We start from the raw sequence: 23940 nt of genomic DNA, 5'->3' as shown, positions 1-23940 counted from the left end.
GTGTGGTTATATGAATGTAACAAAGGGCATGTAGTCAGGATCCAGACGGTCACAATACAGACAGCGGCATCTTGATGGTCGTAATCCAGACACATTCCGGTGGTATTGGGTTTAGGGTTGGGGGGGGGGTTAGGCTGTGGGAGGGAACGGTTAGAGTAGAGCTGCGAAAGATGTGGGTTAGGGTTAAAATACTTACCCCAAAATCCGTTTGGATGCCGCTGTCGGCATATTGACCGTCGGGATCCCGTACCCAACCCGTAACGAAGGAATACCATTTCTATATGATAACCTGACAGTGTTCTTGTCATTTGAAAATAATTACCAGTGAACTGCAGTTAGAGATAATTTTCTTCCTAGTGATATATGTTTATTTTCTGTGATAAGGAGACCTCACACACATCTGCAATTTAAGACAGCGTTAATATATATATCACTGTTTTATTGCAAAACTATAGCAATATATATCAAAACATGAATGCGTGTTGAACTATTTTCTTTCCTAGTTCATAACTAATTTATAGAAAAGAGAATCAAGTGTGTCAAATTGGTTTCTCCACACACTTGTGAATACAGAGGCAAAACATTATTGCCTCTCCTCTGTTTTCAAACCTCATAATTAAAAACATAACATACCACATGCTGTTTAACAATCAGCACGATTAACCCAATTTAGGTAATAATTACAATTAATCTGAACGCTAAAATAATTTGCCTTTATTTTACCAACCCTTAAGGGTTATATGGTTAGAAGGATAATAGTTACAACTTATCCTACCTTATTTTGTCCTGTCTACTAGTATAAATTCACAAAAAGATTGGAGGACTGTTCCCTGTCCACAAATATGTGCTTAGACCACAACTGGTATTACAGGATTTGATTGTTGTATACTGTATGTTCTATATATATATTTAGGAAGTTGATACTAGTTTTAATTACTTGACTATAATAAAAATTAGTATTTAGATAACAAATTCAATTAAAAGGAGTGCCCCACCCAAAAGCCTTCTTTTTCTCTTAGTATAGCTACATGTAAACCATACATGACTCTGGGACCACCACCTACCCCAGTGGGATAACCGGTACATGGTACACAGACTTAATGCCCTTGTTGGTTTCTCTATATGTATATAAATACTTATACTTAATAAATACTTAAACATTGTGCAGAATAACCCCAATTGCAGGCCAGGTATTTTATTTTTCTATAGTCGAAACTATACTTGCACATACAGCCTTTATACCTGTTTTAGAACATGCAAACAATGTCTTAGCAGGAGGGTGTTGTGGGGGAGCTAAGCTGGGGCTTTAAGAACTAGACCCTGTTGCATTGCGACACATAGCATTCATATACAGCCTTAAGAACTATATAGATTAAAATAAAAATGTCTTGCACATCAGCAGACAGTAAAGATGATCCCAATAATTATACATTATTTAAATCCTACTGGAAGTAAACAGATAAATGGAAAAATAAACACAAGGGAACAATAAATGCATAAATAAAGTTTATTTATATTTTATTATTTATATACACTGCAATCATTTCACCAACTCCTTTACATATTTCCAGCTCTCTGCCGTGTACTCACAAGCTTTAGTTGGGGCAGAGGAGAGAGCAGACACAGACTTCTGTACACCTAAAAAGGAGAACAGATTTGAAGAGTAAGATGGCGGCTCAGCACAGCCTTATCACGCCGACATAACTAAGGATACTGCTTTATATATGGATTCCACTTGTAAAAAGAAGGGAGAGCAAAACAGTAGGAAAAATGGAGAGGAGGAATGCAACATCGTGAGGTGGAAAGAGACAAGTCCTTCTATTTTTTATAGCCATCTCTGCATTATTATAGTTTACAGCACCAGTACAAACACAAATGTGGTATAAAAGGAGTGCATTTTAAATAGGAGAACAAACAGATAAAACTAATAGAGAAGACATAATACTAACAAATTCCTATCTTTAAAAAAAAAAAAAAAAGATATGGCAATGGATACGCCTCCCTATGTTTGTAGCACTTTATTGTGTGTTTTAGAGAGACTCCCTGTTTGGGATTTGAAATGGGGGAATATAAAATCCTCATTATATGCTGATGAGCTTTAAAAACAGTACAACAGCCTTTACTTGTGACGCTATATCAGCACAGACCATACTCTGAAACCCCTTGGGCTGGTTCAGAGTTGCACGCAAGTCTATTTTGTGGACATATCTTGCAATTGTTCGTACTGTGAAGGTTCTAAGCTAAAACTATGGCTAATCAAAATGGGTATCCTCTCAGTCACTTCCCCACAGCTGAATGGGTGTAACTGGGTGCTTGCACATAAGCGGTGTGTTCTGATGGCATGTCATGGGTAGGCAGAATCACGGCCTTTGCTGAGTTAAGCATATGCAGAAATCGGTTTGATTTAAGATGACCTCTATGCCCAGGTTCAGGGCTTGCACAAATGCACGCTGATAGTGATGATGGTTGCTTCAGCCAGTGGATGGTCACATAGATCACTGCAACTCTGCAGTGCGGGGATGATCCACATATACTTCTGTGCCAGCATTGTGGTCACAGACATGCCTGCAACTCTGATTCAGACTCTTGGAGTATAATATTTTACTGAAAATATGGTCCTGTTAATGACATATGCCAAATCCAATGCGTAATGAATGAAATGGCTTTATTTGGAAGCTTTGAAAACATCTTTAAACAGTTTTCATTATTTCTATGAAATGACAAAGAAAAAAAAATAAAAAGATATCAAAAGTTGGAATTGAAAAAGGTATGTAGTAATGATGGAAGATAAAATCATGCTAAATATATATATATATATGCTAGATTAGTGTATACAGACTGCTTATATGACCATACAGGAATTAACTCAACAAAATCAACAATTAAATATTTACCCCAGTTCCAAGATTCGCAGAGGGAAAAGTCAAATTTTGGAGGAGATGGAAGCTGTAACAGAAAATGCATACATATAAAAGCGGTTTTTTAGCTTTACTTGTAGGATATTGGGGGAAAAAAAAAAACAAATGTTACATCCTTACGCCTATCCATTAGCAGATGTTTTACTGAACAATGAAAGACAAACGATATCTATTGAAAATTCCGGTCGCTGTGCTGAAAGATATCTATCATGTACATGACAGATTTTTGCAAAAGACGAACGATGTCGCATGACATCATTCAGGGAGTGGAGTTTTTCTCTCCAGTGCTTTGTAGCTGCTGTTAATATCGTTCGTCGTTTACCACATATAAACTGCCAGATATTTCTAATATCTGGCAGCGATATGCGATAATTGACCAACATGTTGGAGAGACAAAAGATAACATTTATCGGCCACGGGAGTGCGCATCTGTCATCGTTCAGGGCCTATCCATTAGCAGATAAATTGATCGACTGAACGATATATCATTCAATCGTTCAATTTATCTGCTAATGAATAGGCCCAAGTTAAGACAACGCACAATTAACCTTACTTATGCAATTATGTGTTCCTGTAAAGTTATACAAAGTATGCAAATTATTCAAATTGCATAAAAATACAACATAGTTTAGGGTACAGTTCTTCCTTTTAAATTGTAAGCTCTTATGGACAGGATCACCAATATCTACAATTTTATGATAATTTACAGTTCTGTATAAAATATTTTCACATGGTAAATAAAGGATTATTGTAATTTATAAGATGTACATAATATTTTGCAGTACAGTCTATACTGTTACAATATTACTGTCAAAATAAATGTAGGGAATGGATTTGAAGTTATGATCATAGTAGTTTTTATCCATACGTTTTAAATCCTGTTAATAAATCTGAACACAAAAGGAAAGATCTGGCTGTTAAGCACACACATAGAAGCAGACATCTGATCATTCAGTGTTGAGCCGTACAAACCAAATTTCAAATAGCACACAGTGCTTGAGGTTGCCTAGTGACTTCTCACTCAATGTAATTCACTCATCAGGATGGTGTGATCATTAGTGCTTATAAACATAGCGATTTTCAGTTAATATGGTCAAAAATGATCAAAATGGTTGATGCAAAACAAAAGCTGTCCCTTTAGATTATACAGATAGGCAGATTTATGTAATCCATAGCGTTCCCGCTAGGCTGTTTTAGCGGGGCGTGGCGCCCTGCCCTCCTTCTGGAGGGCAAAAAGCACCCTGCCCTCCAGGTGGAGGGCAAAAAGCGCCCTGCCCTAACAGCCTGCGGGAGCCGTTCTCACCCGCGGGACGCAGTGTCCCGCGGGTGGACAAACATGCGGTGACCCGGTCACCGCCGGAGAATAGACGCCGGGCGTCTATTCTCCCTTTCTGCAGCGCTTGGGGGCTGCCCGGCATGTCCGTAAGCGCCGGGCACGCCCCCAAGTATGACGAAAAGGGGACGCGTCTTATAAACACGCCCCCTTTTCGGGCGCCCGCACGATTGCCCTCTCTAGCTCCGGCGCCCTGCCTGCCGCCGGAGCTAGAGGGAACACTAAATCCATGATATACCGGTGGTCAGAAGACAGACAGCGGCCGCCAATGGTGAAAATCCCTACGGGGCTGGTAAGTAACCGAACCCTCCCCCGATGGTGTCTAACGCTAACCGAACCCTGGTGGTGTCTAACCCTAACCTCCCCCTGGTGGTGCCTAACCTTCCCCCCTTCCAGCACCATAAATCTATGTCCCTCCCGGTGGTGCCTAACCCTCCCCGGTTGGTCCTTAACCCCGCATCCCCGGCCTAACACGCATACTTACCTTCGATATGCCGGCGGTCGGGATGCTGACGTCGATATCTTGATCCCTTCGGGATGCCGGCGTCTGCATTCTGACGGGCGTCGGGTATCCTGACGTCCGGCATCTTGACTGGATCCCCAGATTTATATATCATGAAGTATTGCCCTGCTCAGTGTTCAACACATGGTGAACACAGCTTGCATGGATCAATGAAAAAATGCATTGACAGTAGGGATGTGCAGGCTCGGATAGGTTCAAGTTTGCACGTGGAGTTCTGATTTTTCCCTCCAAAAAAACGGAACTCAGAAAGAGGCAAAACATCATCTTACATGGACGAACATCATCATTCCTGGACAAAAGTCCAGGAATGATGATGTTCGTCCATGTAAGATGACGTTTTGCCTCTTTCTGAGTTCCGTTTTTTTGGAGGGAAAAATCCGAACTCCACGTGCAAACTCGAACCTATCCGAGCCTGCACATCCCTAATTGACAGTAATTAATTCAAACACCTGTCAAAAAAGTAGACCAAAAAGTGCTCAGAGTCTGAGTGGTCCTTTATGAACCCCAATGCAGAGGTTCCCAAACTCTGTCTTCAAGGCACCCTAAAAGTCCAGGGATTAAGGATAACCATGTTTAGGCACACGTGACTTAATTAGCACCTCAGTCTTTTGACTGCTCAAACCACGGATATCCTTAATACCTGGATCATTAGGGTGCCTTGAGGACTGTTCGGTAACCTCTGCCCTAATATATCAGTGGTGAACCTCACTGCTTTTCTTATTGCGGAAGTTCATCTAATTGTCTGAATGGAGCATTTCAAGATACACACTCACTTCCCAGTCTTCAGAAATAACATTGTAAAAAATGTACAGATGCTATTCAATATGTGCATGGAGGATACAATAATAATAATAAACTCATACCAAAGTCAAAAATACATTTACCATAGGAGCACCCAATGTATTATGTTTAACTTTTAACTTTACCTAAATGACCGACTGATATATTTTCATTTATGTTTTAAAATTACAATGGAGTAAAGAGTCAAGTGTGTTTGGAGTGTTTTGATTATGTTAGTTGTGTACTATCAAGGCCGGCGCTTCCATTAGGCAGCTGCCTAAGGGCGCCAGGACCTGAGTGGCGGCCCGCTGAGGCCGTCTTGAAGAGGGGCATGGTCTTGCCTCGCCTGCTAGCGATACCTGCTTACCCCAGCGTCGGCACCCATCTACACCCGTCCCCCCAGAGAAGGCAAGAAAAACACACACTGTGAAAGCCGCAGGAGTAAAGCTGCAGCAGCTAGGTCTGGCACCAGTGACGTCACTGTGTCACTGGCCTGCCCTCTCTGCTGCTCCGCCTCCAGTCTGCCACCGGGCAGCGCCTTGGCTAAAAAGACAAGTTCTGCAAGCTGCCGGCATTTGTACCCCTCCTCCCATCCAGTGCTGACCCCCTGAGCCACAGACAGTCCAGTCTGATGGCCTGTCCACCGTGTGGCTCTCCACGGAGTCCATGGAATACAGGCTGTTCCTTGAGGACATCACGCAGAGGTAAGTAAGCTGGGGGAATATACAAGTGAAGGGGGTGCCATTTGTAACTAGAAGTGTGTGTGTCTGTATTTATATATTACACACACACGGGTGAGCCATGAATGCACAACTGTCTTCATCTTGTCATCAGACATGAAACTTCGTCCTCTTAGGGCTTCTTTCAGGGGACCAAACAGGTAATAGTCCGATGGTGCAAGATCAGGACTATAGGGAGGATGCTTTAATACCTCAAAAAGAAGTTTTTGGAGAATGTCGACAGCATGAACAGCAGTGTGCAGACGTGCATTGTCATGCAACACCACAACACCTTGGATAGCAGTCCTCTGCATTTTATTTGAATTTCAGGCTTCAGCTCTTCAGGGAGCATCTCACTGTAACGAGCACTGTTGATTGTTGAACCTTTTTCCTGGTAATGGTCCAATACTGGCCCTTGAGAATCCCAGAAAACTGTAAAGTATCAATTTTCCAGCTGATAGTTGACTTTTGAACTTATTCTTGGTCGGCGATTGAGAATGTTTCCAATCCATACTCTGCCGTTTACGCTCAGGTTCGTAATTATGAATCCACGTCTCGCCACCATAAATGATTCTTTTTAAAAAATCTTTCATCTTCCTTAGAGAATCGGTTCAAATTTTCTGTTTGTGCTTTTCCGTGAGTTGTTTCAGTACCCATCTCGCATAATCCTTAACCCAAGTCTGTCGTGGATTATTGCATAGGCAGAGCCATGGCCGATTTGCAAATGATTCGCAACAACATCCATTGTCACTCGTCTTATCCAACAGAATCAGTTGACGTGCGCGCTCAATGTCAGTCGTGGACGAGGATGGGTGTCTGGCTCCTTCTTCATGGCTGACACTTGTGGGACCTTCTTTGAACTTCTCTATCCGTTCATACATATTTCTTCACGAGCAAACACTTTCTCCATACTGTGCGCAAAGTCAGTGCATGCTGCTCTTGGATCGTGCAAATCACAAGTGGGGCAGCCATATTTTCTTGCACTGCAGTCACAAATGAACGGACGTAACACATTCAAACCTGCACAGCAGTGAATGGGGAGACAGCGACCTAGTATGGAAAGCATACATAAGACAGTGCAGCCAACAAAAGTTTTAATATAAGTTTTAATATAAATGGAGTGCATATAATTTTTGACTTGTGCGCGCGTGTGTGTGTGCGCGCGCACGCGTGTGCCATCTATAATTCTCTATGGGCCCAATACAGAGGTGGTCAGTAATGTAGTAGTGTGAACTTATGCTAATTCTGCAACCAATGGGCTGCCTGTTTAGACGCCCACTGGATGCGGCTATAATCTACCGTGGTGTGGTAGTCACATCGGCCGCACCATTGCATATTAGAGCAACAATACGGTTGCTCTAAATGTCTGACTGTATATGGTCACCGGTGTCAGTGTAACTGCGTCTTTCGAAACACAGTCCCTTACACAGACTAGCCCACCGATAACAGTGACTCCCCCAGGAATGCATATCGAAGTGGTAACCTTTTTCAATCCGTCCACCTCTGATTCAGGCCCCTTCTATCCATCCTACCTGTGTCCCCCCTTCTAAACTACAGCCTGCCTGCGTGTACCCCAAATATCGCACAAAGTGTTTTTTTTACATATTCTTTTGAAGGGGGTGTTTTATTATTTGACAATGGCGGCTGTGATTCTAGGACGCTTCCTCCAAACTATCACTTGAGAGGCTAAAAGGTGGGTATTGGGGTGAGGGGGGGGGGGGGAGGATGTTGAGGGAAGTAGGCTGAAGATTTGCTTAGGGTGCAGAGAAACCTTGCACCGGTCCGGTGTACTATTTAAAAGTTCAAAACGGTCTAGTAAAGAATGCGGTTTGTACTATTCCTGTCATAACCTACTAAATATTTGTCCTTCTCCGTCCACACAATTGTGAAAGCACATATGCCAATGTGTATGGACCCTAAAAATAAATTTTCTAGCTGCCAAACCTTGAGAAAAAAAAGAGTTATGGTAGACTTACCTTTGTTAACTCTTTTTCTTTGAGGTCCATAGGGTCCACAGGAACTACCTAGGGGTATGTGGTTGGAGTGACCCAGGCACCAAACAGTCAAAGCTTTAGCTCCCAGAATGCCCTGGTCCTCCTCCATATATACTCCGCCCCCAGCCACAGGCATTCAGTTTGTAAACAAGCCCAATGGCAGGAGAAGAAAAGTGGAGAAGGAAGTACAAATGACACTAGAAACACTCTCAGAAAGATAAAGGAATCAGTGACAAGAAGGAACAGATCTCAACTGAGGCCAGGTGCACCAGGGTGGGCGCCCTGTGGACCCTATGGACCTCGAAGAAAAAGAGCTAACAAAGATAAGCCTGCCATAACTCTTATTTTCTTCTTCAGGTTCCATAGACCTACCTTGGGGATGTCCTAAAGCAGTTCCCTTAAGGGTGGGGACACTCCTGAGCAGAGAGGAGAATCCGCTGCCCAAAGGAAGCATCCTGGGAGGCAAAAGTATCAAATGCATAAAATTTGACGAAAGTGTGGCCAGAAGACCAAGTCTAAATCCCCACGATGGTCCCACAGACTGAATCGAATGTGCTGTCACCGTGTTAGGAACAGTGAGATCAGCCTGTGTATAAACTTAAGATATAGTAATACGTAGCCACTGTGCCAGAGTCTGCTTGTTAGCTGGCCGGCCTCCCTTGTGAAAACTATACAACACAAAAAGCGCATCTGATTTCCTGATGGAGTTGGTACGATCCACGTAGATATAAGGGGTTTCAACCACATCTAGGGAAGCTTCACCTACAGAAAGGTCTGAAGACAAAGGCCGGAGCTACAATTTCTTCATTCACATGAAGACGGGATAACACCTTCGGAAGGTAACCTGCCCGTTTACGGAGGGCAGCTCTGTTCTGGTGAAAAAGAAAAATGGGGAGCGACACGAAAGCGCTGCCAAATCAGAGGGCTCAAAGGGAGGAGCCTGCAGCGCCCTGAGAACCAAGGACAAATCCCACGGTGCCTCTGGAGGGACAAAAGGTGGTTGAAGGTGGAGAACACCCTGCAAAAATGTTCTAATATCTGGCAGGAGAGCGATTCTGTGCTGGAACCAAACTGACAATGTAGAAATCTGAACTTTTAAAAGGTAGCCAGGTGAAGACCAAGGTCTAGTCCAGCCTGGAGAAGAGCAAGAACTCGGGAGACCCTGAAAACTTCAGGGTCATACTCTCTGTGGGAACACCAATGAAAAAAAGAATGCCAAAGCCTGTAATAGATGCGGGCAGAGGAAGGCTTTCCTGCCCTGCGCATTGTCTGAATCACAGCAGAAAAACAGTTTGCTTTTAAGACGGAAGACTCAAAAGCCATGACGTCAAAGCCAGACGGGGTAGGTCCGGATGTAGGCAGGGACCCTGCACTAACAGATCCGTCTGAAAAGGAAGTGGATTGTCTATACATAGACATGTCAGATCGGTGAAGCAATGTCACCTGGGCAAGCTGGAGCTATTATTATCACCCTGCCAGCTTCTTAGTTGAATTTTCTGAGGACATTTTGTAGGAGGGAGATTCTAGGAAACAGGCACGCCAACCTGAAGTCCCAGCTCACTGCCAGAGTGTCCACAAAGGTGGCTGAGGGGTCTCTTGCCCTGGACCCATACCTGGGGACCTTGTGGTTGTGATCTGATGCCATGAGGTCTACGTCCAGTAGTCCCCACTTGTGCACCAGGAGCTGAAAGACGTCCGGGTGGAAAGCCCATACTCCGACGTGTATGTCCTGACGACTTAGTAAGACTTAGTAAGTCTGCTTCCCAGTTGAGGACTCCTGGAATGAATATTGCCGAGATTGCTGGAAGATGGGAGTTCTGCACAAACCAGAATGTTCGCCACTTCCCTCATGGCTGCCGGACTTCGTTTGCTTCCCTGATGGTTGATGTATGCCACTGTGGTCGCGCTGTCGAACTGAATCTGGACAGGCCTGCCCTGAAAGAGGTCCTGTGCCAGAATGAGCGCCTTGTACACTACACGAAGCTCCAAAATATTTACGGGCAGATGACTTACCTGAGCTGTCCAGCTTCCCTGAAAGGTGTGATGACCTGTCACCGCGCCCCATCCTCGAAGACTTACGTCCGTGAGGAGAACCCAATTTGGGATCCGTAATGGATGTTCAGATGAGCTGTCTGCAGCCACCATGAGAGGGAGAGCCGAACCTCTGGTGAGATGAGGATCGTTGAGACCTTATCAGATAAAAAAACAAACAAATAGGAGACTAGCGCTAAATATATCAATAAATATAAATGGACAGTTTAAAATTACAAATCTGTATTTATTATTCAAATAAATTCTGCACTCTTATGCAGATGAGTATCTAATACAGTACTTATAAAGATGTGTAAATATATAAACACAACTTCAGCAAAGCATTAAGAAAAAAAAAAGTCAATCATTAAAAAACCGTTCCTGTAATAGCATATGTTGGAATTAGGACTCACTCCTCTGTATCCCAAATAAGGTGTATTTTAGCAGCAAGACTTACCAATTAGGCTCATAGATATTCAGGAAGTCATTTGGCATCCAGCACATGGCATTTAGTGTGTTGAACCACAATCCACAAGGTGACTCGCAAAGCTGCACGGGTTTCACATGGAAGTCCAATATGGGGCGATGAGACCCATTTGGCTTCTGAATCAAGAATAAATTTGACTAATAACCCCTTCCTTGTTGGGCCAAAGGAACAGGGATTATTACCCCTGAACTCAGCAGGGCACGAATAGCCTCTTGAAGGGCCAGGGCCTTGACCGGGTCTAACGGAGAAGCTGTACAAAAAAAATACTTTTGAGGGCGATGCCTCAGAAGCGTGAGGCTATGTCCTTGGGAGACCACTTCTCTAACCCAAGCATCTGTTGTTGTTTGATGCCAGGCGTAAGAAAACTGGAGAAGTGGGCCGCCCACCCTGAGAGCCCCCAGGAGGAGGCTTATCGTCCAGCTTGGAAGCTGCACGTCTGACCGACCATGACGTCTTGGTTTGCAGTTTGGCCTTCCTGCAGGAATTATCTTGTCTGGTTAAAGACTGTCCCTATGCCCTTCCTTGCAGGCGAAAGGTCCAAAACGAGACTGCCTATATTTAGAGGTAGTCGCAGATGGTGATCCGGCAGATTTTGATGCTGCCAAAGTAGCCACTATGTTATGCAATTCTGGTCCAAACAGTACCTTTCCAGCAAAAGTCAAGGATTCGAGAGCTTTCTTGGATCCCGCATCTGCCTTCCAGGACCTTAACCAAAGTGTTCTGCGAGCAACAACCGAAGTTACCGATATTCTAGAAGTCTTGCGTCAATAACCGATTCTCCCACATAAGCAGCCGCTTCTCGCATTTGGGAGAGATAGGACACTTGTTCTCTGGTAGCCTATGGCATACTGTCTTCCAGTGCTTTCGTCCATTCCTCCATAGCCTTGGCTACCCAGACTATGGCCATAGCTCCAGATCATGAGAAAACTGATTTCAAACATGTTTCAAGTTTTCTATCTGTAACATCCTTGAGTGAGGATGCGGATGGAATAGGTAATGTAGAGGAGATCAACCATGCCACATGAGCATCTACAGTCGGAGTGACTTCCCACTTTGTACATTCACCAGGTGGAAATGGGTACAGAGATGTTAACTTCCTTGAAGCATGGAAACGTCTATCTGGAGTGCTCCATGCTTCAGCCATGAGGTCCGTTAGCTGCTCAAACTGAGTAACGTAATCCTTTACCCCTTTCTGACGCTTAAAGACCAGAGTCTTAGATTTAGGTGGGACCTCCTCTTCCGGATTTAATTGCTCTTACCAGAGAGGGGACATTCACAGAGAACTGGTGGTCTTCCCCAGCTGAGAGAGACCCAGAAAAGGAACGATGTGTATGCTCATCTGATGTGTTAGAATCCCTAGGCTGTGCCCTGATGGGATACTGTCATATGCCCATGTTTAATGGTAACTGGTCTATTCGCTTGCACCACTTGCTGAGCAGCAATAGACGGTTGAACCATACTCTGACTTGAGGGAGCATAGCCATCCATCCAGAAAGGATGCATGGGGGGCATATACATAACAGGATGTAACTTCTGCGGGTACTGAAGATGCTGCCCGGTCCACTAAATGCGACATAACCTGAGTCCAAGAGGACACCCAGGGTGGCTCTTGTACAGAAGCTGGTGAACCTCATTGGAGAGGTGGCTCTTTATAACAGCCAGCACACAAACCATCTTGCATGAAATCCTGAGCTGACAAGCCCACCAAACAGGATTTACATGAAACCAACACAGGAGCCTCAACCTGCTGCTTCCCTTTAACCTTTGACATATCAATGTATAAAAAGGTAAAAGGTATAAATGCAAAGCAATGTGACAGTCTTCACAAGTACCAGTATTTGTGAAATACACAGAAAACCCCACACACCTTGTACAGAGGGATGAGGAGTAACACAGTATTAGTTATAACTGACAGTCAGAAATAAAAGGCAGTATCATCAATACAGCAGCTAGCACAAGTCACATACAATGCATATGCAATTTAATTGCAATGGGCTCTGAATCAACTGACCAACACCCAAGGCTTGGTAGGATGGAGAGCACTATATACCTGACCCAGGGGAGAGGTATACAGGGAGACAAACCCAAACCTTCTAAGAAAAAAACAGCTTCCGCAGTGCATCGATGGTGGACTGTGAGCGTCTCATATACACAAGGCGGGTAGGAGGAGCAACCCAGACGCGGGAAGCTTTCGTAGGATCTGCTTCTGGGTCGGGGCTGCCAGGGGGAGAGCCTAATTTCCCTAGACTGCATCAACCAGCCGGGTACTCTGGCCTCATGGCAGTAGATGAGTCTACAGCCGATCCCCGGCGTCAGAAAAAAAGGCCCCGGTGGTCAAGTAAGGATGGACTGTCTCGGGCCCTCTCTGCAGCGGCTTCCGGTGCGTCTCCGGCGCCGGAAGCAAGGACTGCTGCGCGTGTTCCCCGTAAACGAGGAATCGCCTTACCTGACACCTCCGTACATTCGATTGCAGTCCGGGCCTCTAGCGTCGCTGCTAGCTAAACTCCGCTGTGACCCGCCAAAATCAGAGACGTTACTGGTGTTGCGGCAGCGGCGGAGGTAGGAGTCGTCGCAGTGCATACGTCTTGTTAGGACCCTCAGCACTGCTAACCCAATAAAATAAAAAAATTAAAGCTTGGGATTGCCTGAGCAGTCCCCTGTTAAAAAGATGTGTCTGATCCAGCCGAGCAACAAACAAAAAACTGAATGCCTGTGGCTGGGGTATAAATGGAGCAGGACCAGGGCATCCTGGGAGCTAAAGCTTTGACTGTTTGGTGCCTGAAGAACTGAAGAAATGTGTATTAAAAAAAATGTAAAGTGAACTAGAATGCTACTCTCTCAATCTTAATTTAAAGTGGATATAAAGAAGTACGATATCTCCTATTGGAAAAAAATACAAATTTCTTTCAGTAGAGACCATAAAACAAGCAGTATTACTAAGTTATCTACAATATTACAGTAGCAGTGAAACTAAATTTCATGGATTAAATGAGTTAAAAGAAGTAAGAGAAATAGCTATATACTACTATAATTACATATGCAAAGGATTTTAGCAGCCTAAAATATCTGACATATATTTGAATCACAAAGAAGGCACCTCGTACTATAAGCAGAATTGACTTTGTCAGCACACCACTGAAGGGTGTTTCAGAAACACTATCCAACTGTAAAGTGATTTGTACTGAAAAAAACAAAAGTTTACAGAAGTACACCAAGCGCTGGCGTATATAATATGCAAATGCTAGTTTCAGCCTTACTAAATGTGCAAGCTCTCAGACGCCTACTTTAGTGCCTGTGCATGCTGCAACACAGTGGTTCTGGACAATCCACCACTGGCGCACCATCTTCTTCTGAACATGACCTTTGTGGCTTTTACTGATACACCAGGGGACACTCCCATACCACGCCCCCCTGAAAAAAACAGATTTAGCGTTCTCTTCAGGCCACCAACTAGTCACGACCGAGGAACGCCCATGATTTTTAAACGCCAGTTCTAATACTAACGGTAACCATACGCAACACATTTGTGTATACACTTAGGGTAACGCATGCACTGTGGGGGAATTCAGAATATTTCGAACATGAGCAAATAATCGCTCAACTACATAAACACTGGCATTGCGTTCACCTCTTAGGCTGGGTACACCCCTAGACTATAGCAATATTGGTACGATATGTAGTTTTGCAACAAATTCTAATGACATATCATGCGAAACGCACAGTGTGTACGCTAAATTGTGGGCTCCAGTCCGTTGTATACAACATCTTCTGGTCAGCTGTGCTGCACAATCAATCAGAACATATTGTGAACAATGAGGCGCCCATTGTGCAGTGTGTATGGCGAACCGGACGACCAAGTGATATGTTGTTCCAATTTGGCCTTTGAAGACGTCACCTCTTGCCACTCCCAGCCAGTGATCTTAAAGATGTTTGTTCTAGTGTATACAGGAGCAACGATAAATCGTATATGATGAAATGTCATGTTAAATTGTTCAGTCATTTGAAGGACTGCACAGTGTGTATGCTCAATATTGTTTATTCTGAGGAAGGGAAATTGGAGCGCATTGTTTTGATGTGTATCTGGCCTTAATCAGGCCCACAGTGAGGTAGTTCAGATGTGCACCACCAAATAGGGTCTGAGAATCTATACGTTTCAGATGCCCTAACTGTTAGAAATTGAATATATTCTATTTAAATAACATCTTTTTGAGTTCCATAATAAAAAGGCATACTTTGACTTTGAGCACAGCTAAAAGAAAACTAGGTTCAGTACTATTGAAGTGGTTCACACTACACCAGGGATGGGGGAACCTCCTGCCCAGGGGCCATATAAGGCGCTCTGTATCATTTGTTCTGGCCCTCTGAGCTTTTTTCTGCTAGCCTCATCTGGCTAGCAGGGTGCCTAGAATGGCACCCTGCAGCCAGAATCTATGCAGCAGTGCCACCTGGAGCGTCCTTAGGATGGTTCAAACTGTCACACTGCTGCCCTTACAGCCCCCCTCAGGATGCTTCGAGCGTTGCTTAAATCACCGGCGATTGTGGCCCTGCCTCCCGTGTGATGTCACGCGGAGGGGATGTGGCCTGCACCTGGCCCACTATAATGTTATATATTTTAAAATGGCCCTCGACATAAAAAAGGTTCCCCACCCCTGCTCTACACAATATCAAATATATTCTGCTAATCAAACACACTGTGATATTGTAGCAATTCCATGCAATTTGTACAATATCAGAACATATGCAGTACCAAAACAACAATGATGCACAATAATAATCAGACAGAAATCAATCACACCATTATTGGGCAGTACAGTTGTTAGCATTGCTGTCTCATAGCACTAGGGTCATAAGATAGATAAGGACCCAGGTTGAAAATCAATGTGTTTGTAGTTTGTATTGTAACCACGTTTGCGGGGTAGAAAGAAAAAAATACCAGGTGGCGCTTATCACACACAACAATAGGATATTTAAGTAGCACTTTATTGGTGCACTAAATATTTTAGTAGTTTTAATAAATCAACAATCTTAAACTCCTGGGAGTGGGGTCACAAATGCACAAAAATATATCAGAAAAAAAATAAAACACAATATAGTAACTAGTGGCAAGCTGAATGTATACAAGACGACTTTTAGTGTAAGAACTCACTGTCCCATAGAGCCTTGTAAATCAATGGCACACCGCTTTTTATTGCCAGCAAGTCTTTCCAAACACATCACAAGAATAACTTTGTATCCAATAGTGTAAAGCTTTAATAGCAAGTTTGTGGCAGTATGTAGAAGCTTAAGGTGAAGGCACAATGTGCTCAGGAGCCCCAGGCTCTCACCAGTACTCACGGTATCCAGGCCGTCAGCGTGACCGATGCTTGACTCACACAATTGGTATACAGCTAGTCAGTATAAAAGGTTTCCTCCAGTTGCAGCAACACAGCTCTATGCAATTTGTACTCCGTAGATATGAAGCGGTACAACGTTGGGATGCCAGCAATCCATGTATCAAAGTCCACAGATAGGCTTAGCCACTAGTACTGGGTTCTCTGTATCTTCAACGCGTTTCCCCACACCAGGCAGCTTTTTCAAGAGGTGGAAGTACGTATGTTTGCAGGGTACTCTGGTTTACTCCACACTTCAAAAACATACTTCTAGATTGATTGGCTGCCATCTAAAAAGTACTCTAGTAAGTATGTGCTTGTGTCTTCTTAGGGAATGCAGACTACAAACTCCAATGATGCAGGGACGGATGTGAATGACAAATATTCTCTGCCCAGTACTGCATAATTGGTGTCAATATAAAAAAAAAAATATATATATATATATATATATATATATATATAAAATCTATATAATTATCCAGAAACCACATTTACTGTACATTATTATTAATAATATATAATTAATAATAAATAATAATGTACAGTAAATGTGGTTTCTGGATATTTGTTGGCCACATTAAGACACAGTTACAGGGAAATCTATTCTCGTCCACCATTGTTCCTGCCAATCTGTGATCGTGTGGTCACCTGATAATAATGAGAGACTATACAGCATTTTTTTACCTAATCAAGTCTATTTATTGAAGGGATTTTCTGAGTTTGAAAAACACTTAAAACAAGAATCATAAAACAATACACCACCTAAAAGCTAACCCCAGATAGAGAAGTCAATCCCGCCCCATTTTTGTAATCCCGAGACTGAAAGAATCTCAAGATTAAATAGCTCCCATTGGCCCCTACAGTAAAAAACAAAACACATGGGGCGTGGCCTGGTGTAGGCAGCATTTTATCAGCTCTCCCGCATATCTCCTGATTATATCCTGGCCGTTGGATATTTCTGCACAATAGCCGATATCTAAGTGGGTTAATACCTCCTACCTCCTCTGGTGCACCGTGAATATCTCCTGCCATTGCATTTTACAGTGTTTCCTCCAGAGTATAAGATGGCCTGTCCTTCCTCTATGTGGTCCGGTTCCTCTGTCCCTGCTCCCGGTTTTTGTGGTTGTTGATTGGGCTGACACTTACCTGCTGGTCTATTTTTGGTTTCTGGCCGCAATTTTGATGCTCCAGACCCACCGATGGCGGCTCTTTGTGTGTCTTCTGCTGCCTGCTACATGTCTGCAGTGTGCTGGGTGTAGCTGCCGCCATTTTGAATCTCTCCCTGGAAGGCGGCTGTTACTCTGTGGTCTCTGTTGGAACGCGGCTCACAGACTGGCGGCGAAGTCCGGCTTCCTGTGGTTCGGTGCCTCGGTGGTGATTGAGAAATAATAATTGGGTTGTCCTGCAGTGTACGGCTGCTTTGTTATAGAGGTACCTGAGGCCGTTCTCCAGTCTGTGCCTCTCAGTGACAATCTCTGGTGGTGTGCTATCCTCCGCCATCTTGCTGCTGAGGTTTCTTCTGCAGTTGACATTCTGATATGAGACATCTCTTGGATATATATGGCTCTCTCTCTGCAACAAGTCCTTCAGGCTGTCAGTGCCTCTACCCAAAGGCTTCTCACAAAGCTTGATAATATGCAGGCAGATATCCTTCCTCCATCTCGTGCTCCTGAGAGGTGCTGTGATGTGGATGAGCAGGTTACGCAGACGATTTCTGTATCTGTAACCCTCACAACTCCTATGGACTAACTTTATCCCAAATGTATTCCTTCCAATGGATGTGATTAAACCACAGTTTATTTACCATCTCATTACTGGGTGTTCCAAAGCTGCTGTTGCACCACTGAATATTCGTTCTTTACCTTTGTTATCTGTGCCAAGATACCAGGGTTTGCTGTTCATGTATACTGGATGTTCTCCCACATCTGTGCTGGGACGGGACTATTGTTCAACGGATTGATACCTGTTTGGACTAATGTTTTTGAAACGTGTTATTCTGTGTAGTCGCTGTGTATTTGTATATCCTGTATATGCTATATTAATTTTCTATTTCTTGCTATATGGTTATATCTAGGCCTGTAACACATTACCACTTTTTTCATGGAAGATACTTAGGGGGAGGTGTCCAGGTATGCCTAGGTTGGGTTTAGGTTATACAGGGTGCAGGGTTTTGGGGAGGTTTGGTTTGGGTGTTTTTTCTCCTCTGTTATTTTGTGTATTTTTTTGGTTCATAGGTTAGGGGTGGGCTGTGTGGGGTTATGGGAGGCAATATTTTGGATATATATTTATTGTGGGTGTACAGTTTGTATTCTCTATAACCTATTTTACTGTATATTGTCTGAGCCCTATTGTTGTTTTGATTTTCTTCTGTGCGCACCCCTGAATGGCACCTTTGGGTGTTGCTTGATTATCCTTACTTGTTGTGGGGTATTTTGTACGTTTGCTATGATTATTTTCTTACATCAGATGTCTCACTGGTTGTTATTTTATATTATAATTTGATCTCTGATGTATGTGTCCTTCTATGTTGTCTTGCATGTCTGCCATCCTTCTCCTAAGCCTGTTTCCCCTGCCTGGGTGTAACTCTTTAAAATTTCAATATTTAAAAAAAAAAGTGTACAGTGGCCCACACAGAAAAAAATAAAACACATTAATGATTCATTGCTTCAGTACTTACCTATTATATTAACATAAGCCTCCAATAAAATGTAAAAATGAATGCAGACAGGATTTATCACTTAGCTTCTGTCAACATTATCCACTATCGCCCCAGCCTTCCCCAATCTCTCATGTGTCATACAGGGAATACCATGCAGCACTGCAGTACATTGCAGCGTCCTGCCACGACCACGCTGCCTGGCAGCAGCCACGCAAGGGTCGCTATGTGCATGAACAGCAGCAGATGCTGCATCCCACCCACAATATACATCCAAACCCAGATATCCACATCCAGCCCTACTACACATCCCCTACTTAGGCCATCTGTGTATCTAGCACCCGGCCCCATCATGCAGCAACTGGCAAGGAGCCCACACCTTCCTCTGTAAAATAATCCACCCTCACAATTACCTTCCCAAATTCTCCATTTACCCACAAATCCTCAGATCGTGGCTCTTCAAGCTTTTCCCCTATAGAATAAATCAGAACCAGAATGCGGCATCATATGCTGGCAGCAGGGCAGCCTGTGCTTAGCGTAGGAATGGATGACAGCCCGGAGAGTGAGGTGTGAGACCAGCAGCAATTGCCTCTAATTCCACCAGCAGCAATAGCAATCCATCTTGCCTGGGCACTCCGTCCTCCCTGCCAGTGACATCAGTAGCGCAGCACAGACTGCCTTTGACACTCCCAGCCTGGGCAGCATCTGAGCTGCTGGAAGACCCTATCACTGCCCAAACCAAAACAGCACTGAAGTGGCTGCATTACTGCGGAGGACACTGCATCGCCATTTAACTAATCCTGAAATCCCAGGATTGAAGCCTCCAATCCTGGGATTAAAATCGCAGGGTTTTATGGCTAAATCCCGGGTTCCCAGGATTGGCATCCCTAACCCCATATACGAATATATAACTGCACATATTTACATTACAATGGAGGAGCAAGAACATATTAGAGATCAAGACCTATTCCATTAAGTAAAGGTGGACTAGATCATATGCTGCTTGCCAAACAGTCTTGGTACAGGAGTCCAAAATTTTGTCTCATGTAAGGTAGATGAAATATGAGTTCTTGTACTGAATATTCAAGAACACACAGCAAATATTAGGTTTAAAGGGATTTTTAAAATACCTCTAAGGCACCTACAAATATAATAGTAATGTATGCAGTTATAACTTTTTCAGCCATAGGATGTGCTATTTTTGCAAAAGTCACAAGTCATAAGAAAGAGCAGCGATTATGTACACAACACAAAGCAACAATTACTTTTGCTCAGGACTGGACACCGGATTTACCGCTCATTTAGGAGCATTTTCCAGAGGATACATTCACGGATTAGGATTGTTTTGACCAGACCGTTATACGGTAGCTGTGTAAAAACTGCTTGATTGTTTATGTAATATATTCTTTAGCACCGTGATCAAGGCCTAGCGGGGGGCACTAACAAAGAAACTTGAGAAGCCTGCAGCCTTTGGAATTGGCATTTAGCATTATTATTTATAGGGAGGATAGTGTACACCTGTATATACCGAAGTATATATACATAGTGGAGGCACAAATTCAAGAGGTTACCAATTGCACAGTTATATACAAACAGAATGTACAAGTTAACTAAATACCCCCAGAAAGATTTGAAATTACATATGATCGTAATATCAACTACTTTATAGTATAGTAGTGCTACCACTGACAATTACCATAATAATCCAAAGGGAAAAGAAAAGATTGTCATGTGTGGTGCAAAATTACCAGACATAAAATATTATAGTAAATATTTAAATAAGAGTGATATAAAATCATATAGATATAGAATTGTGCAGAGAAAAAAGTAGTGATATCTAAAAGCTATACAAATGTACCCACCTTTATGTTCTTGTGATTATTAAAATATACCTTTGGGATTATGAGGGAAGAAGGGTATTTTATTTATGAAATTAATACTGGGTAGAGAACAAAAAAAACTAAATATAAGTGTTAGAATTACACCTTTCTGTTCCTCCCCCAAGGTGGAGAAAAAGGGTTTAGAGGGATATCCAGTGTGTAGGATTACCTATAGTATAGCGCAGAATTAGTATCAACCAAAACTTCAAATACTCCACCAGACTGTGGGTAGACATACCACTTTCAGACAGAAAATGGCAAAAAAAACCCCGGATTTTTCCCGACATTTGCGTACCGGCTTGTTTTGACATTCTCTGTCTGTACCCCCTTAAGACACAAGAGCAAATTGACCGGGATAAAAATTTCAACCAGGTAATTTGCTGATTTACACGAGTATTTCTTCTGTCTGAAGGGTCAACCCGTGTCTAAATTCCCGTTTCTCCGATCCTGGTAAATTCCTGGGTCGAAATCCCGGGAAGCTAGAGCCAGGTTAGCCCTTTCACACAGAAAATGGACCCGTGTAAATCACCAAATTACCGGGTTGAAATGTTTAAACCGGTAACTTGGATTTCTGTCTGAAAGGGGCATGCTAGGAATATTTTATTCAAGTTGTAAATGTATACAAGCAGAGAGATTACAAATACTCCAATAGATCAATTCTCAAAATAATCCATAGCATAGGGTATTATTGTTGGTTATAAAACATGTTACGAGGGTTGTTCAAAAAGTAATGTCTAAATGCGCATAACTCTGAATATGCAACATTTGTTTGAAACTTTTGTCAGTTTGTAGATTAATATGTCTGCTAACTATATATGTAGTTTTGTTTAGGTAGTCCAAGAAATACCATGGAATCCAAGAAAGAGCAGTCATTGAATTTCTGGAAAAAGAAGGCTGCAGTGCTACAGAAATCCTGAAAAAAGTGTATGGTGAGCGTACAATTGACTTTAGCAATGTTAGAAGGTGGATGAAGCGTTTTCAATCGGGAGAATCGCCCGTGTGCGACAAACTTCGTGGTGGCAGACCATCAACTGCAGTGACAGCAGAGTACCGACACAAAGTCAATGCCATGAATCAGAAAGACCATTGTGTGACCATCAGAAATATCAGTGATGAACTTGAATGTAGCCATGGCACTGTAAAAACAGTAATCTAGGATTTGGGATATTGTAACGTGTGTGCTAAATGGGTTCCAAAGCAATTAACCAGGGATCATAAGGCCCAGAGAGTTTGGAAGTGTGCAATGACCTTTTGACCAACTTTGGAGCCAACCCTGAGACGTTTTTGGAAAATGTCATTACAGGAGATGAGACCTGTGTATTCCTTTATGATCCAGAAAGAAAGGCCCAATCAAAGCAATGGAAACAGCTAAGTTCACCAAGTGCAAAAAGTTTAAATCAAAGCGATCCGTAAACAAAGTTATGGCCACATTCTTCTGGGATTGCCGAGGTGTTATTCTCATCGATTACTTGGAACAAAACCAATCAACAGTGATCGATACATTATTACATTTAAGAAGCCATCCGCAAAAAAGGTCAACAAGTCGACTGCCAAATGTCATCTTACACCACGACAATGCCAGACCTCACACTTCGATGGCAACATCTGCGGCCATTGCCAAAATGGGGTGGGCAATAATGCCACATCCACCATACAGTCCTGATTTGGCCCTTTCTGACTTTCATCTGTTTGGCCCTCTCAAAAACTGTTACCGTGGTGAACATTTTGAAGACATAGAGGTTGTTAAAAACGCCATACATTCCTGGGTCAAACACCAACCACTGGAATTTTTCCAAAGTGGATTCACAGCTCGGGTTGAGAGGTGGAGAAAATGTTTGAGGGCCGAGGGTGGATTTTTTGAGTAGAGTCATTCTGTTACTAAGACTTCAAAGTATTTTACTGCAAATTTTCAAATCTGTATCTATAATAAAATTTGAGTTGTGAGCATTTAGGCATTACTTTTTGAACAACCCTCGTATATACAGCAACTAACGCCATCTTAAAATGACATTATCCACTGTAGTCTATGGGCTACTCTTCGCAAAAATTACCGGGAAAGGTTTCCGGAGGAGCCCTACCCGGCAATGGCCGCCACACATACATGTCTGTAGACCACGCATGCACAGGGCTCGCAGCACAGGAGTGAAGAGACCGCTGATGCGACCACTTCACTCGGAGCCCTTGTCCCTGCGGGTGCTCTTTGTTACATGCCGGCGCAACTGCAATGCGATCATGCACGCTAATATCACGCCCAGGAAACATTGCAAATGCGATGATTAATAAAAGGGCCCCATAGACATCTAAAGAATAACAGACATTTTAAAACTCCTATAAGTTTATTGTAATATTTTAGGTGCTGATACCTGCAAGCCAAAGTAGTCTGACCATTCGCGAAGAGCAGGCGGTACAGCTGCTTTAGCCTTCCTCAGGGCTTCTTCTCCCTCAGAGCTACTTCCCAGCAGACCATAGTCATAGGCCACATAGACTGCTCCTCCTGCCACCACTGCCTTTGTAGTAAACCTGCAAGAAACAAGTTACAGACATAAACCTGATATTGTAGGTATATACAGTTATATATTAAGCTCCTCTTACAGTCACTAAGGTTCACCTTTCTGAAAACAAATGCTTTACAAACGGATATGAGTTAGAGCGTTGTTACATTTCTAGTGTCCAATTGGGTAATGGTATTAGGTTGAACTATCCAAATACCAATGATACATTAGTAGTGTATCAGTCTATGTCCTGGATAATGCAATTACTCACTGCAACGGCGTGTAATTAACCATGCAACACTTTAACCATTTCGTTAGGAGAATAATAATAAATCTATGGCTCACTTCAGCAAACGCAACACAGTAGGCGCCATGTTTCCTTTCAACAAGGACACCGACACCGACAACCCGGCTGTGTGAGAAGTGACAGCGCGCCTACTTCCGGCCGCCTGTGAGTGTGGGAGGGGCGGCAGCTGGGGGGGATGGCGCAGGGCAGCTCGGTCCTTGTAGTTTCTCTTCCCATGTACTCGCCGGTCGCTATGACGATGACATATGATCATTAGGATGACATTTTATCACAGTGTTCCATTTTGACACATGTTTATATCATGGAAGCTAAGAACTTGTATGGCTGCCTGTCTGCATGATTGCCATGTTGTCAGTGATATGGAACTTTATGTGGACTGGAGAGTCTTTGCAAACGCGATATACTAAAAGAAATGAACAAATTGACCAAATCAATAAAAAAGAATAGGAAA

At 43.2% G+C, this 23940-nt stretch overlaps 1 protein-coding gene across 1 annotated transcript; it reads right to left on the bottom strand.

Moving 5' to 3' along the window:
- Window positions 1-1493: 1493 nt before the first annotated feature.
- MICOS13 (mitochondrial contact site and cristae organizing system subunit 13) lies at window positions 1494-23685 on the bottom strand. The gene is made up of 4 exons (XM_088478536.1): window positions 23528-23685; window positions 23054-23210; window positions 2895-2946; window positions 1494-1638 (listed from the first exon to the last, which is right to left on the bottom strand). Exons 1-4 carry the CDS (start codon window positions 23554-23556, stop codon window positions 1541-1543), a joined length of 336 nt encoding a protein of 111 aa, XP_088334662.1. The 5' UTR covers window positions 23557-23685; the 3' UTR covers window positions 1494-1540.
- Between the last annotated feature and the right edge of the window lie 255 nt (window positions 23686-23940).

The sequence above is a fragment of the Taudactylus pleione genome, unplaced genomic scaffold (genome assembly GCF_031769625.1).
Source record: "Taudactylus pleione unplaced genomic scaffold, aTauple2 ptg000214l, whole genome shotgun sequence".
Taxonomy (NCBI): Eukaryota; Metazoa; Chordata; class Amphibia; order Anura; family Myobatrachidae; genus Taudactylus; species Taudactylus pleione.
The sequence above is the reverse complement of the archived record's forward strand: the minus strand, read 5'-3'. Positions and strand labels throughout refer to the sequence as shown.